General features: G+C 37.7%; 1 protein-coding gene across 1 annotated transcript; it reads left to right on the forward strand.

Annotated features, from left to right (window-relative positions):
* The first annotated feature begins 155 nt into the window (after positions 1-155).
* PLRG1 (pleiotropic regulator 1) lies at positions 156-17,286 on the forward strand. The gene is made up of 15 exons (XM_010586112.1): positions 156-204; positions 2,100-2,206; positions 2,427-2,569; positions 3,630-3,683; positions 5,249-5,342; positions 5,764-5,854; positions 6,049-6,150; positions 8,420-8,512; positions 8,845-8,994; positions 9,113-9,214; positions 9,729-9,831; positions 10,435-10,543; positions 12,064-12,203; positions 14,990-15,183; positions 16,197-17,286. Exons 1-15 carry the CDS (start codon positions 196-198, stop codon positions 16,254-16,256), a joined length of 1,551 nt encoding a protein of 516 aa, XP_010584414.1. The 5' UTR covers positions 156-195; the 3' UTR covers positions 16,257-17,286.
* Positions 17,287-17,499: the final 213 nt, after the last annotated feature.

Below are 17,499 nucleotides of genomic sequence, written 5' to 3' on the forward strand. Positions count from 1 at the left end.
GGACCCGGCGCCCCTCAGCGCGCCGCGGGGGTGATGTAAGCCCCGCCCCCCCTTTATTAACCCGCCCCTCCGCGCGCGCCCGTCTGGGCGCGCGTTCGTGACGAGTCTCACTTCCGGTGCGGCGCGGGGCTAGCCGCCGGAAGCGCCTCCATAGCGGTTGGCGGAGTGCGGCGGCGGTGGGAGTTCGCCGGCGCCATGGTGGAGGTGAGGGGCGGTCGGCTCCGCCGCGGGGCCCCTCGCGTCCTCCCTGCCTCGCCGTTGAGGCGTCCCGGGCGAGACTAGGGAGCGGTGCCGGGGCAGCGGGGTGGATTGGGCCCGTGAGGAAGCCGAGGCCGGGCGGTGGCGGGGGGGAGGCCGTGCGCGGACCACCGAGCGCCGCCCCGCGCCCCCCGCCCCCTTTCCCCTTGGTACGGAAGGGCTGCTGTGGGCATAGGCCATGGCGGTCCCTCCGGCTTCCCAGCCCCTGCCCGGTCCGCCCTGGGGGAGAGCGAGTTGCCCGCAGGAAGCGAGAGGGGTGTTTCTGGCCGGCCTGAGGGCTGTGGCCTCTGCTTCGCGGGGGCCGTGGTGCGGGTCCTTGGGCCCTGTGGGCCTGGGCAGGAGTCAGCAGCAGCCAGCGGTTTTGCTTTGCCAGATTTAGGCCGGATGTGGAATTGGTGCTAGGGTCTGGGGAAGTGATGCTGTGATGCCCAATCTCCAGTGACTTACTGTCTTTGTCAGCTAGTCAAGAAAGTGGTAGATTTTCTGTGAGAGCTTGGAAGTAAAGCTGGGGAGAAGGTCGCTGGTTTTATAGGCCGTGGAGTAGTTACTGTGGGGTGAATATCGTGTGTTTCCAAAAGCGAGTATCATTGTCAGGAGTATATGAGAAGGTGCAAAGACTGCTGCCCTATGCAACACTGTTAGCTGCTTTTTACAGAAGAGTGTCTGTCAAAAAAATATTTGTAGATGCTTCTTTTCTGTTGGGGAGGCATTGTGTTACCTATTACTCATGTGATGATTTCAACAGCTGCTGTTGTTGAATAGTAATTAGCTGCTGTAATTCTTATCTCTTTCTTCAGATGTATGAAATTCCTAACCCAATTCCAAATGTTGCAGGTTTTTTTCACTTAATACGTGGAGCTTGCAGCAACTCACTGAGCAAGAGCAAAAACCTTTGTGTAGGTGCTACCGAGTTGGGAGGGTAAGAGCCACTGCAGAGTGGGTCAGTGAGTGGACAAACAACTTCCAGAGCAGGAAAACAGAACCTACAGAGAGCTTAATAGGGAAGGCACCTGTGTAATGAATCTTGAAGGCTGGGCAGTTGATGATATCCAATGCCAAAAGTTAGTAATGTTGCTTCCAGTTTGTTGCCATTGTTTGCGTGACATACAGAACATACAGTCATGCAGAGAGCTTTGGCTTTGTACCTAAGCAAGGAGGCTCAGATTTCCAACAATTTTTTTTGTCCATTGGGAAGAAAATATTAATTAAAAAATGAATTGTACTGTTGGTAAGCAAATATTCTGTATAAGTTAATAGCTTTTAAATTTTGCTTGTTAGTTCCTGAATGGGATTTTAAGAATGTTTTGCTCATAGTAACAAACAAAAATTATAAAAGGAAAACAAATTTTGTTAGGTTTGATCCCAGGTTTTCTCTCAGTAAACTGTGCTGTGCTTAGGTAAAGTGGCACTGTGCACGGAAGCTGATGGTTGCCCTTGTTCTTTTTATGGTGTCATTGAAATAAAATTTACAGGAGTGTTTTCGGAATTGGTTACTTTATTGCCTACATATAAAAACAGAACTGGAAGGGCTGAGGGGAAAAAGCTTGCACACTCATGCTTTTGTCATGTAGATGCTGGTGCAAAAAGTTTGATCATGGTTTTTGTCTTGCTTTTCAATGTCTCGGCAGTTTCCAAGAAAGGGAGTGTTATTTTGAGTAAACACTGAGTTAAAGCAATTAACAGATAAACTCAGGAGTGGTGTTTTCTCTGAACTAAGTGGTGCTACGTCATCTAACAGTACTGAAGTCTGAAATTGCTACTTGGGTCAATTTATGTTTCAGTTTTCAATTTTTTATTTAATTATGTCCAAATGTACTTTAATGTTCTTTTACTTATTTTAGGAAGTCCAGAAGCATTCTGTGCACACACTTGTGTTCAGATCCTTGAAGAGAACCCATGATATGTTTGTAGCTGATAACGCCAAGCCTATCCCGTTAGATGAAGAAAGGTAAGTACTGCGCTCAGTGAAGTTTTAAACTACATTAGTGATTATTCCATCCAAGTCAGAAGTTCAGATGTTTCTATAGAGTCAACAGTGTAGTCTTGACGGAAGAAGAATATTAGAATTGTAAAGTAAGTTGTATAAAACCTTCTCTAAAATATTTCAAAACTTAATAACAGTTCAAAAATCGGGGTTTAATCAGGATTATGCTTCACTCTTCCAACAGTCACAAAGTAAAGATGGCAGTTAAGCTGCGTACAGAGTATGGCTCAGTGTTACACATGCCTACTCTTAAAGAAAACTTGAGAGAGAAAGGAGGCCCGAACACCGGGGATCCTTATGGACACAAACAGTATTCTGGAAATCAAGGTTAGTTTGCTCTTAGTGGTATATTTGTCCTTTCTTTTGTAACAGTCTCACTGATGTAAAATCTGAAGAATGCAGTCCAATGTTAATCCATCAGAGATAAATATGGAAATCAAGATACATGGGTTTTTTTGATTGGTATTTTTCTTGCTAGGGTCCACAGGAGGCAAGTGATTCAGAACAAGGAGGAGGTTTGTTTTAACAAAGGAGTAATAGGGTGCTGTGAAATCTCTACAGTAATTCATTAGTAAAAAGAGTAATTTTTACAGTAACATTAGTTTGTGCTGTACTTATGTATTAGAGAAAGATGAGTAATGTATTTCTCCTTTTTACAAGTTCATGATGGTCAAGGACATGCTTTTTTGTTGTTTTGGTGTTTTTTTTATTTTGTTTCATAGATATTTTTTTTCGGACTTCCTTTAGCTGTGGAACTATTAAACCAGATAACTCTTTATTTTAAATCTGCAGGTTTTTTCAATCTATGTTTTGTTATATATAAAACCTGTATGTATTAGGTAGATACCACATGAAAACTTCTCTTCTAAAGAGTGCCAAATACCACCTTATTTTAGTTGAGATTTTTTTTTTCCCCAAGGTACTTTATTTGGAAGTATTCTGAAAGTGAAAGACATTGAGAGATAATGAAAAATCTTTTAAGAAGAAAACAACCTCTTTCTTTTCTGATACCACAGACAATCAGTTGTCTTGACTAGCTTACATTTCAGACACCCATGCTATTTGTGTACTTGAATCCTTTTCCATGATACCTACTTCAAAAGGCATCTTTGACAGTATGAAGATTTTTCTCTTGAGAGTCCTTCTTGATAACAGGTAGCCTCACCATTTCAAAAATGTTTTTTTACTATTGAGTGTTATAAAACTGAGATAACCAGAATAAATGAAATTAATGAGAATAAGGAACGTCTAAGTGTAGTACGTTAGAAGTGGTTGCTGGTTTCTTCTATGTATGACCTGCTCTGTTTTACTCTATTCCTGTTTGAGTGCATCATGTGCAGTGCAGTACGAAATGTAGTTATTAATACGATGTTTTGTTGTTCTTTAGGACAAGAACTTGAGTATTTGATAACTGGTACACATCCATACCCACCTGGGCCTGGTAAGTAAAATTCTGTGAGCGTTTGCGTGCAGTTTTTGGTGTCCTGTAAGAACAAGGCATCCTCCATCCTAGCAGGAGGAGCAGACTTCTTCTTGCTGTGAATCCATACCTAAAAGTAGTGGGAAATGCCATTCAAGTCTTCCATAGTATTGATGCATAGAGTTTTGTGGCTGATAAATGTTTTGGGATAGGAGGTAGGAGGATTTAGGTACAGATGCAGTGGCTTTTCACTAAGCCTCTGTGGATGTGAGCTTGCTGTGAGACGGTCATGCATTTCTATGAGATTTCACCTCCCATGGTAACTTCATCATAAAGATGTTCTAGGAATCGCCTCTCTGATATTGTGGTCCCCTTTCTCTTGGAGAGCTTGCTGAGACCCACAGACCTCTGGTGCCTCCACTGTTGTGGCAGAGCTGCTCTTAGAATTTTGTTGTGAACAAGGAGGGGGGTGTCCGTCTGGAAGGACTTTGAATGACAAGAGGGAGTGTGTCCTGCTTGTCATCATCAGAGCAGAAAGGTGTAGGTATCACTGCCTTGCTCTGAGAAGGAGACATTAGGGTCTAATTTTAGTGTCATTTGGTTTTGTCTGTGCTTGGAAAGGTTATGTTTCTGTGTTGTTACATTGGCTATTGCTAATTGTCACTGTTACTGATCAATCCTGCTCTGTCCTTGTGGCGGTTTAGTTTTAGCTGTTGATCTTTTACTGTTAGTGCTTAAGTTTATTACAAGTATGGTGGAAAATCTGTTGTGGCTTGATTTGTAAGTTAAGAAACGTGAGTGTTCAATAGACCCTCAGCCATTAAAGAAATGTGCATAGTTCCCTGTAACTGCAGTGTCAAGAATTGCTCATAGAGGTTTCTTCAAGTTCAGTGTTCTTTTTATAGAATCAGATATGTTGGGGTTAAAAATTAGGTTTCTTTCTCTGTTGTTTCTTGTTTTAACTTGGGCATCTCACCCAAATATTGTTTTTGTTGTCAACTGCCAGAACTTTGGTTAGGAAAAGAAATAGAGAAATGGGATAAATTCACCAGTGTGCACCAAAACTACACTTTGCAAAGAGTTCTTAAATTAAAAAAAAAAAAAAAAAAGCTATCTGTTCCTAGGATGGGGTTATAAATCATAAGTTGTAGTCTGAAATTCTCACTTCAGCACGACTAAGCCTTTTGTAGTTCTGGCACCACTGCATGATGCCAGCCACTGTGTAGAGATTTCCATAGTAGTTGAAGCTAGATAAAAAGATGGATGCTGCTCCTAGTTAGACTTTTTTGTTTCAAATGACAGAATAATCCTGGTTTTTACTGTAGAAATTTTGTACCTACGTATGTAGTAGAATCAGGATAGAAAGGATTTGGGCCAAAATAAAAATTTCAGTAGATTTGACTTGCATGTGAGAAATGATGTCATTGAATGCTGGGATTTAATATTACGGGGTGTGACAAGCCCTTGTTTGCAGGTGTACGTGTGTGTGTATGTATATACGTTTGTATGATATACTTTTCTGGATTTTCTTTTTAATAGAGTTGTCTTTGCTTTTACTGTGTTGTGGTTGTTTTTTTTCTTTCAAGGTGTGGCTCTGACAGCAGATACTAAGGTCCAGAGGATGCCTAGTGAATCTGCAGCACAGTCCTTAGCCGTAGCACTTCCTGCTTCTCAGTCCAGGTACTGCTGTGTTACTTCATTAACACTTTTGTTATCTATGGGAATTTCAAGGCAAAACACAGAAGTCAGGATGAGAGCTACTTTGAGTATTTTGAATGTTCTAATTTATAAAATGTTTAAAGAAACTACTTTTAGTGTGGCCAGGCATCATTTTTCTGTATGCTGTTGTTTTTTTTTTTTTTCTTGGATGTCACGAGAGGCAATGAGCAGAAGTTGGAACAGGGGAAATTCTGTTTAGATAGAAGAGAAAAAAGTGAGGCTTTGTGCGTGTCTCTTACCTTAAGGTGGTCAGGCACTGGAACAGGTTGCCCAGAGAGGTTGTGGAGGTGTACAACACTTGACTGGATGCAGCCCTGTGATACCTTATCACTTAGTAAAAGAAAGTTGATTCCAATTCATCGACCATTTTCATTCAACCTAGGTTGGATGCAAATCGGACAGCTGCTGGTGTGGGTGATATTTACAGGCATGCTGGAATATCTGAGCGTTCGCAGCCTCCTGGGATGTCTGTGGTGAGTTTGTTGCACATCTAATGTAGAAAGTACTTAGTGTTCACCAGATTGCTTCTGGATTCATTTGTCTGTTGTGTGGAGATCTCCTGACTGACTAAATTTAATCAGTGTTGAGACATCAGAGCAAGAAGGCTTTAGTTTTTAAGGAGAGGTAAGTTATAAAGCATAAGAGTAACCTTCCTTTTAACTTACAGGCTATGGTGGAAGCTGGTGGAAACAAAAATTCTGCATTAATGGCAAAGAAGGCTCCAACCATGCCCAAACCTCAGTGGCATCCACCTTGGAAACTGTACAGAGTAAGTTACAGATGTGTGACATGAACATGCATATAAAAGTAAATGAATGTTTTATGTTCTATAAAGACCTCAAAGCATAATTTTTCTTCTCATTCATAAAAATGAAATCAAATGAAAAGTGATCACAACTAAGTTGTTTATGCACACTCTCTTCTTAAATAACAAAGAGGTTAGATTACAAATATTTTTCATTCTATTTAGCAAATTATTTTGTGAATATTATTAATTTTACTGTTTTGTTTACATATGTGTAGCTGTATTATGATAAATTCGTTACAGAGTTTGTTTTTTCTTTTCTAGTCAGCTTCTTTGGTAGAGGAACTCAAAGACAAGGTGCAAAATTTGAAACTAATGTTAAAGAAATACTCTAGCAGTGTTAACGTAATGAAATTGTCTCCAAAAGCACTTAAAGGCAGTCAATGGCTGAGTCAACCAGACTTCTTTTACTTGCTATGAAAATGGGGGGAAAAAAGCTGAATACTTCAATCACAAATTATCTCTGCAGTTTAGATTGACTTGACTAGTCAGTCAAGGCTTGACTTCTAGTCTTGTTTTTGAATTAATCTAATTTACCTTTTAATTTTCTTAGGGAGTAATAGCGGCCATTGCCCCAAAATCTCATAGCATCTTTAAACGTTTTGGTGATGAGTATGGCAGGGTAGCTGAGTTGAAGGAGAAATCTCTAAGTATATGTATTGGTTCAGATCTTTTTAACTTTTCAGGTGTATCTGTTTGAACATGTACTTTTTTTTTTTCTAAAAGAGCTGATTCTTACTATGAAATTTAAGCAATTTCATATTTTGTCTGAGAAAGGATGAATATTATTTTAGGAATGTTAGGCTTTCCTGACATTTAAAAATCTCATGCTCTAGTGTCAGAATTGTATTGTTTTAGCGCTGTTCATCTAAATATAGCACCATTTATAGGCATTTAAATCTTCAGAAGGAGATGTATTAGTCATAAATCTTAAGGCTAATCTCAAAGTAATTTTTTGAAAAACACTTGAGGTCAAAGGATTATATAGGTTTTCTAAATACAGAGTATTGGAATGTGCTCTCTATAAAAATTAAGGCGAATGCCATTTGAAAAAAATGGCACCAAAATAAACCCATCAGAGATTGAAGGTAAACAAATGAAAATTGCCTACTTGTTAGGAGCACTTTCTTTTTAGAGAGAGACTGTAAATACAATTCAAGTCACTGTACTAACTTTATGTGTAAACAGTTTTAGTGGAGATTTGCTATCAAAATCCTTACTCAACAGGACAAAAGCTTGTTCAAGCAACTCAGAAATAGGAGCATAGCTGGAACACCAAACGTGGGTTTCATCTTATCTGTTACTTAAGATCTACACTTTAACTGGTCTTCCTAAGCTTGGTTTAAAGCCATTTGTGAAAGATGGGGACTTAAAATAGGTCAGATTAATTATTTCTTAGATTTCTCCCATGGAAATGCCTGTTTCTATTCCTAGACTATAAAGAAATCTAGACAGCTATCTCAAATGTATGCAGCTGTGGTCTCATCTGGTGAGAAGAATCCACTTTAGCTTTCCAAAGTATTTCTGCCTTATTTCTGCCTAAGAACTTTTGCTGTGTTTTAGATCTTTTGAAGTGAGCTGTATGACGGTACATGAAATATGCCATCCAGTGAAACCAAATATGGGTTTTGATTTTAGTTGTCTGACTTCAGAGAAATTAGAGAAACAGAAAGGCTGCTGTAAGCAAGCCGTGTATTGGTGGAGCTTTTCTTGTGAGATCTGTCCCCAGTATTTTGTTACCAGAAAGTTTCTGACACACTCATATTACCCCTTATTTGGGGAAAAGGAGGTGGTGGTGTGCTTTAAGAGCTTATTATATGGCAATGTGATTTAACAGTTAAGATTTTATATAATTATTCTTTATTTTTGTATAAGCAATATATAGCAGCATGAGGAACTTGTGCTTAAATACAGTCTTTCTCTGCAAAGTCTCAGGTGTTGAGCCACAGTATTATGGAGTCTCAAAGGATTTGAAAAAGTTGCTTATAGGAACAGGGTATTTCTGTATTGCAAGTTCCCAAGTCTGCTGTATGACATGTACATTTCTAGTAGTCTCTTCATTTAACTACAGTAGAAATGAAGCTCTCTTCAGCTCTAACTCTGCATTTGACTTTTGGGGGACCGTGTGTTTCTTGGTGAACACTAACAAATTCCAGTGTTGGAGAATGAAAATTATATTGACAGATATATGTGTATTATTTCTGATTTAGAAAAAATTTTGTTTTTTCTAAAGGTTATCAGTGGTCACCTAGGCTGGGTGAGATGTATTGCAGTAGAACCAGGAAATCAGTGGTTTGTTACTGGCTCTGCTGACAGAACCATAAAGGTAACAAGTTCAAGAAGTCACTGACAAAGTTTGTGGGGGGTGGTTTTTTTGTTCTCTTGTTACTTAAAAATGTCTTCAGCCCTTGGAAGCAATTTCTTGCTTACTGCTTGCAGAGTAATGAACTGTAGAACATTTTTATTACCTAGTCATAAAGGATTTGTGGAGTATTACTCCTTGAGATTTCATTTATTACATAGTAGTAGCTGGAGAGCAAATGTTTATTGTAATTTTTAACTTAAAATGCAACAGTATCAGTTACATCTGGGCTGTTTACCCAGACTATCACTATGTAGCTTTTACCTCTCTACCTCAAAATACCTATTTTGATGCAGATTTGGGACCTTGCTAGTGGCAAATTGAAATTGTCTTTGACGGGACACATCAGTACTGTACGAGGGGTGATAGTAAGTGCAAGAAGTCCATACCTATTTTCTTGTGGAGAAGACAAACAAGTGAAATGCTGGGATCTTGAATACAATAAGGTAAGCTGTAGTGTCTTCAGTTGGAATTAATTGGTGGTGGCAAATATAAAAATCAAAGCATTTAGAATATTCTTTCAAATATTCAGTTATTGTGTGTGCGGTTTTTTTATTCATCTAGGTTATCAGACATTACCATGGTCATCTAAGTGCTGTCTATGGTTTAGACTTGCATCCAACAATAGATGTACTGGTAACATGTAGCAGAGATTCAACAGCAAGAGTAAGTATAGCATTGTTATGTTTTAACATCTTGATATGTCAATGTGTTTCAACATCTTCTATTTGTAAAAGTGAATACTTACCAAAAGTTACCATGAATCAAGATGAAAATAGTAAGATGGTTTATGTTAATTTTGTCTTCCATTGTTGATAAAAACTGAAGCCCGAATATGCAAAAATGCAGTGTCACTTCAGGAGAATGTTTTATTTCTTAACTTAGTAGGTAGACTACATAGTATATAGGATCAGTTTGCTATATTTAGAAGATGGTATGGTTTTATGGTGACTTTAACTTATCTGTATGTCTGGAAATTCAGTGGCAAGCTCTGTGCTCCCCTTGAAATTTGCCAGCTGATGCCGTTGTGTGATTAATTGTTGGATGAAAAAAACCTAAATACCATTGTTTAATCTGTAGAACTGTGGCAAGGAATTCATGTAATCAGTGACAGTGCCTAAAATATGTTTAATATGCACCTGTTATTGACCTCTGTGACTGACTTACTGTGAATTCATAGATTTGGGATGTGAGGACGAAAGCCAGCGTGCACACACTATCGGGGCACACAAATGCGGTAGCGACAGTGAAGTGCCAAGCTGCAGAACCACAAATTATTACAGGTATAGTGGGCATGGTTTCACAAGTAATATGATTGTAAAACATAATCATGAATGTATTTGTTCAGTAATTATGTGAGGTCCATAATGTTATCTTTGTTAATTTATTCAATTTCCCTTATTAGTTTTCTCTTGAAAATGGGCCATGCAGTGGTTATTTCATGCTATTAATGGTATGTTTAAGCAAATATAGCTGTGCATTGTTTGAAAGTTTTTCTGCACTTCCTTTGTTTCTGGTGTTTACGTTTTTTGTTGTAATATGTACTGAGACTTGCATTTTCTGTGATATTCCACAGTTCTCCCCAATTCAGTTAAGAAGTGTCCAGTACCATGGCTAAATATGAAGTTTATTTTCTTTCCTGTTATGTCAAAATCTAGCCTTGTTGTGTAACTACTTAGGTTTCCTTGAATTTCAAACTGCATGGGACTATTACAATCCAGCATCTTTCTTGTCTGAGGTGGCATTAGTATCATATTTTTGTAACAAACATTAACAATATTTTTGTCTCTTTCAGATACAAAAGTTTTGGCTGCCATGTCAAAATGGTAATGATAATAGAAACCATCATGCTGATTCTATCATTTTTTATTTTCTTTTCATTGCAGGCAGTCATGATACTACCATACGGCTCTGGGATTTGGTGGCAGGAAAAACTCGTGTTACTTTGACAAATCACAAGAAATCTGTAAGAGCAGTAGTGCTACATCCAAGACAGTACGTTTCCCTCATTCTTTTACACTTTCACAGTTCACAACATTGTGTGGTGACAGCCAATGTGAGTGATAATTTTAAATGGTAGGGCAAAATAATATGAAAAACTAAGGAGCTTAGAATGCTGTAAAAATGTACATATCACTTCTCAAATACCTTTACTACACTGATTGTGCTCCCCAAGTATTGGCACTGGTGTACATTAGCAATCCTGAGAATGTCTTATATCCCACAGAATTTCTTATGTATGTGCCTGTGATGCAGTCCTTGAGAAACCAGAGATGCTGGGCTTGTAAGGCTAATAATAAATATGTAACTGAATGATTGTTAGCAGAAAGTGAAGTAATGTTGTAAAGTGGCACATCTGAATAATGCTAAAGGAGGCAGTGATTAATACAAAAGGATTGTTTTGAATATGTGTTTCACTGCACAAGACACTTCAATCTAACTGACCTCAAAAAGAAACTTCTTGTGAGTATTTAATCTTTGAAGCAGGTGTTGTTGGAAGTACTCTGAACTTAGATACTATATTTTGATATATCAACAGTTGCCTGTTCAGATAAATCCCCATTAAAACAATGGAGAAAAGGAATTCACATAGAACTGCAGTACTTCTGCACATTCTATATCTTAAGATGAAATTCTGTCAGTGCAGAAGCTCAGAATCTTTATGAATCAGTTCAGATCCAATCTGTGTGTCTGAAAAATTATAAAAAACTCATGCTATCCCTGTTAGCTATAGCAGAAAAAAAACCTATTTTTCTTATATTCTGCCAAAAAAAAAAAAAAATCTGGCTTCAGATTCATCAATCATACCTCTGAAAAAAACTTGAAGTGTTTTTATCAAGCAGTAGCAACTGTCAGCCTAGTATTTTTTGTTTCAGTATTTCTGTAGTTTTTAATATTTCAGTATTTTTTTCCTAATAATCTATTTTGTTATTGAAGAATCTGTTAAGTAGACAGCAAATCGCTTAGATGTTGTGGCAACTGAAAATATTCCTACAGGCTTTTGTATGTGCTACCCAAATAACCTTGTTAACTGCTTCCATGTGTTAAAATGAGGGAATTGATTATTTTATGGTAACTTAGTAAAACAAATGATCTTTCATAGTTCACTTTTTTGCAGTGCTTTATCCTTGGTTGTGTAGTTTTAGAGGACTAGCCAATACTGGTTTTGTGCTTTGTTTCTTTTCCTGATACCTGTGCTGATGATGCCCTTAAACATGAAAATTTGCCAGAATACAACTGACGATAACTTAATGTGCATTTTTAATGTTTATTTGCATATTAACTTCCTATATGGTGTAGGATTTATAAAGTTTAGGTAGTCTATGGAGCAGGAAGGAAACGGGTAGTTCACGGCTTCATAGAGTTGCTTCATTTTATGCAAAGTAAAAATGTCAGAAAAGCGGTTTTAGTATAAGTAACTTTGACACTACTGTTAAATGCTAGTTGCAGTGTAGGATGTATGCTATCCCTACAGCTGTTTTGAACTTTAATATACTGTCCTTATTTTCTTTCAGTTACACATTTGCATCTGGTTCTCCAGATAATATTAAGCAGTGGAAATTCCCAGATGGAAATTTCATTCAAAACCTCTCTGGTCACAATGCTATTATCAACACGCTGGCTGTAAATTCCGATGGTGTTCTGGTCTCAGGAGGTAAAATGAGAAATACATGTTCATATTTCCCTTTTCCGCTCCCCTATGTATACATGGCTGGAAGTCCTTAAAGATGCCTGCTGAGCTCTCCTTTATCTGGGCCTGTAAGCTTGCTACGGCATACAACTTCATTTCATAGTGAGTAGGGCTGCTTATATCTTCTTGGATGTTACTGAGCTGCATGCACAAAAATGTGTTTGAAAGGACTTCTAATGTGGTGCAGGGAAGAGGTTTCCTCTTTTCAGTTGGCTACTGCTGCAAGGCTCCCGAGTCCATCTGCTATGATCTGAGTCTGAATTGTTAGTGTCCCCTTGGGAGCGGTGAGGAAATTGGAAGCTGCCTTGGAGACTTCTGGCTCGCTGTTAGCTGCTCTCTGTTAGTAACATGTTGATGCAGTGAGAATGGATAGAGGATATAGAAACATCTTGCTAAAGCTTGCTGTACCCTTTAAATGTGATCTCTGCCCTGGTTTTTATGCAGCTCAAATGCATTGGTTCTGTTGTCTCGAAGTTTCTTGCATGCATTTTCTGATGTTATCTTTGTATCGCTTAAAAGATTGATAGCTAATCTCCTAATTTTATTTGGCCCTATGAATCAAAACCATGTTTACTCAGCAATACTGTACGCTCAAGTGTTCTGGAATTAAGAAACTAGCCACTTGGCTCCAGTGTGCCTACATATATTCAGGGAGGATTTTGTGTCCTTTGTGACGCATCGATTTAATTTTTTCACTTAAAAGCTTCATGAATTTAATAATCATCTGATACATTAAAGTATTGTTAGTGGTCTGTGAGCCCCCAGATTCTGGGGACTACTAGTTTGTGTTCATGTATCTGAGTTGTACTGAATGCTTACTGCATCTGATCGTGAATAATTTTATGTAAGAACAGTTATTATCTCATACTGCAGGTTGCCTTTTTCTATATATCAGTTAAGAAATATTTTGGTGGGAGTATGTGTTACTACATAATCTATGATGTTTCTGAGTTCTATGTTTGTACAATACAAAGTACATATGTAGGCCTTTTTTAGTGACAAGTTTTTTTGAAAGTAGCTTCTAGAAATCCCAGCTGAATTCAGATCTTTTTGTTAAGGCACTGTGTCTACATAGGAGGGAGATTTTAAGTGTGTTTTTGAAGTATATGCTGTTATAAATGGGAAATGAGTAAATAGTGTGGAAAACAGGGAGTCCTAATTTTATGGCTGAGAGCTGAGCCCTAGAGTCCAAGATTGCATGGGAAACCAGAGTTAAAGGAGGAGGTTAAACCCAAATCTCAGAGTAGACCAGTTGTTTAATTGTGAGATTGTCCTGAGAGAACTCTAGCAGTCAGAGGAAAGTGAATTAAGAGGCTAGAATGTATTGTTCCATATAACTTTGCAGAGCCTGAGTTTTTACCTCTTGGTTTTGCTTGTCTAATCTTTTGGGTAGTTGTAAAGAAGTATGGGACTTAATTCATAGCATCACATGTGATAAAACAGTTTAAGATGGGTTCCATGAGTTTGCAGAAGCAGATATTATGAAGAACATTTCTCTATTTGTAACCAGTCCATAACAAAAAAAAGTAACAATTAAGTTGCACTTGAAATACTGAAATGTGTTTAGTCCCATTTGGTCCCATGTGCTCTTGGTCCCGTTTGATACAGTATGTTATGTAGGCTGAGGATGTGGAAAAAAATGGAAATGTGCTAAGCAGGAGTTGGAAGATAGCCAATTATATTGTCAGCTTACCTTGGTTATGTTTTCAAGTATGCATAACAGTGGCCCTTGATTTTAAAATTTGGATAAAGCTCTATCTGACAACTGGTGCATTCATAGTGAGAGCAAGAACATTACAAAATAACTGGACTGGTCTTGTAACTCGTTCTGTATTATTTTGAAGACTCTTCTAGAATATCTTTGTAGGATACTTCTGTGTTAGTAGTAGTTAAGGCTTTAGAAAAATTTGTTCCTTTTCCACATAAAAACCCCCTATAGTTTTAATAACACTATTTGTGAGTTTTTTAAAAATTAAAACTTGAATATTGACTCCCCCCTCCTTTACATCCTCATGCTATCTACAGCAACTTCAAAGAAGTTGATGCTGAATTAAAATAGTTGAGGTTACCTTAGAGTATTTTACTGCAGAAGCACCCTTCTTGAAACATGTGGATTTCTTGTCTAGCTGGCAGCTGTGGAGAAACTTCTAGTAGATGTGTTGTGGCTAGATAATGCTTTGGGAAGGGGTTGGGTTTTTGTAACTGAAAAATTGCTGTGAGAGCATCCTTCTGAATACAGAGTTTAGATTGCTGTGAATACCCGGTAGCACTAGTAGTAATACTGGCAGTGGTTTTATCTGTATTTGAAATAGAACTTCTGCAAACGTTGAGCCTATATCCCATTACAGCTTTGTTTAATGTCTGTCATCTGTTTGACAGGATGATACCTCTTTGTTCAATTTTAGTGGAGGTACTGAACAGGGAGCTTGATATTCAGAATGCCTGTCCTTACTTTGCTTCCACAGCAACTTGCCGCAATTGCCTTGTGATGTAGTATATCATCCCTCTGATGCAAAACTGGATGAAATTCTGAGGAAGTTTTCATCAGCCTTCTTAAACAAGATCAGCCTTTCTTAACTAAGAAGGAAAGCAGTAGAAAATGGGAAACCTTGTAGGGTGTACTGAGCTATTCTACATTAATGTTATAGCTGATGTATTCCTAATGTATTAACTAGTTGTTCATGATACTGTTTTTAGAAAACTGATAGAAATTAACTGGTTAAAATACTAAATATGTTTGTCTGTTTTAGCTGATAATGGTACTATGCATCTTTGGGACTGGAGAACTGGATACAATTTTCAGAGAGTACATGCAGCTGTACAGCCAGGCTCTTTGGACAGTGAATCAGGAATATTTGCTTGTGTTTTTGACCAGTCAGAAAGCAGATTGCTAACTGCTGAAGCTGATAAAACCATAAAAGTATACAAAGAAGATGATACTGCGGTATGTCCAAGTGTTGTCTTAATGTATTTTCATGAAATCAACAGATTTCAAACAAATGTTACACATATCAGTAAGGGGTGTGCACAGACTTGTGTAATCCATTTTATTAACGTTTGAAAGCAGTGTGTAATAATGTTACAAGGGCAGCAGCTAGTTTCTGCAATCCTAATTTCTTATTATATGCTATAGTACAAATAAGTGTCAGGTCCATCAACTTTTCTGCAAAAGTCCTTTGTAATACACTTTGGAGAAATCTTAATACAATAATGTACATTGTGTTTTGAAGCCAGTAGGGGATTGTGTGTGGTTGTAAACATGGGAATTAGCAAAAAGATTACATTTTAAAGATTTATTGTACTTCTGTATATGATCTAGATTTGTTATTTGCCGTGACAATTTTTAGAATTCAGAGTAAAGAGCTTATTTTCAAACTGTTATTCTCAAATCTGAATCCATTTACTAATGGAGAAGACAATACATTATTGTATAGTTTATTGGAGTATGCATTCAATATAAAGAATATAAGGACCTTTATTAAGCCTTGGAAATTTTGCATTGAATTAGACTTGGAACAACCCTTAAATATAAAGGAATAAGGAATGTTTTAATCCATTTCGCAATTGGGCAAACTGTAGACTCTGTGGTATCTGCCAATACCGATTTAGATATCACTGGAAGGACTGTCACTGGAATTTCTGTTCCTGTGCTTTGATCACTACAGTGTTGTTTCTGAAATGCCGTTGGCAGCCTGAGTTTTGTCCGTGTTGCAAAACCAAAAAACAAAACACCAAACAAAAAAAAACCCCAAACAAGTCTTGTCATGTACTTCAGACAGTGGGATGATATAAAATTTCATCTGGGTAAATTAATTACGTAGTAGATTAGGTAATTATAATGGTACATATGAAATAGAGTATATATACTATGTGAGTAATATTTTAAACTAAACCCTAATTACAGGTGAATTGCAAGTTTAAAATAATCCTTACGAGTTTTTTCTTTTTTCTCTTTAGACTGAAGAAACTCATCCTGTCAGCTGGAAACCAGAAATTATCAAGAGAAAGCGTTTTTAATGTGGCAACATACTTATGCTGTGATTTTGTTTTGGCTTTCCTGAGAGTGTTCAGTCACATTTTGTTCTGCCTAGACCAGCAGAGCAGGAAGTCAGCTCAGTCATTGCTATTTCAACATGTTTTATAATAAATTTTATTTCTCTGTCCTTTTGTCTTTTTTTCGGTGTGATCCCAGCAAACCAGTTGCAGCTGTTAACTTTCTCTTTGTGGAGCACATATAGTTCATGAAAAGGGTGGATGTGCAGGTCATCACTTTTTTTATATGAATCTATTGAGTGTAGGTCTAAAAATATTTTGATGAGCCAGGTTTTCTGGAAGACCCTTGCTTGACTCCAAAAATTAATTGCAAATTTATGCACAGAAGCCACCTACTGGGAATTCCTTGAGTGACACTTTTAGATTTTAGACCAGTATTGTTTACTGTACATGTGCTAAGTATGTACTGTAATGGAACAGTATATATACTCAATTATAGCATAATAGAGTAATCAAGAAAGAAGTGGGACAATATAATAATAATGTAGTTTGTTTTATAAACACAGCCACTGAGCGTTGACAGTGCTGTGTTATTGAATGAAATGGATCTTCAAAGTGTTTCTTTGCCTAGGAAAGTTTTCATATGCAACTACTTATCTTCACTTGTTACATTTCAGAATAGACTTTCTATAGGAAGGACCACTGTCAAGTCTTATTGTTCAGTTGCTACAAGGTTAAGACCAGTTGACTTTCTTTGTAAATCACCTGTTTTTCCCATTTACCCAAATCATATATGACATTAGAGTACAGCGAACTTTTAAAACTGAGCTCTAAGAGGAAAAGCTCTTAAGTCATTCTAGCCTTAATTTTACATGTTGCTGTCTCCCTATGATCTTATGAAGGGATTTAAATAAAAAAAAATTACCGAAAGATAATTCGTACTCATGAAGGGACCTCATTGTGTTTACAAACAGCCACATAACAAGCAGTAAGCATGTAAGCCTCCTTGCTACAGCTTATCTGTGATGTCTGTGCTGCTCTAAAGTACTTTGGGGGGGAGGGGGGACGACGACGACTTAAGTTATCAAGCCATTCAGTAGTTGGCAACTTTGGTACTCGTGTTAATAGCTGCGGTGGCAAGTTTCATGCTGGGTAGATGCTGAGAATTGTTCTGTGGTCACAGCATTGATAGCAAGCAGTTCACAATAATTATTTCTACTCTCTGCCAGTCTGACTTCTTTCAAATCTGGGATTTATGTTAGAGAAA

Source organism: Haliaeetus leucocephalus, unplaced genomic scaffold, assembly GCF_000737465.1.
Source record: "Haliaeetus leucocephalus isolate CR32 unplaced genomic scaffold, Haliaeetus_leucocephalus-4.0 Scaffold140, whole genome shotgun sequence".
NCBI lineage: Eukaryota > Metazoa > Chordata > Aves > Accipitriformes > Accipitridae > Haliaeetus > Haliaeetus leucocephalus.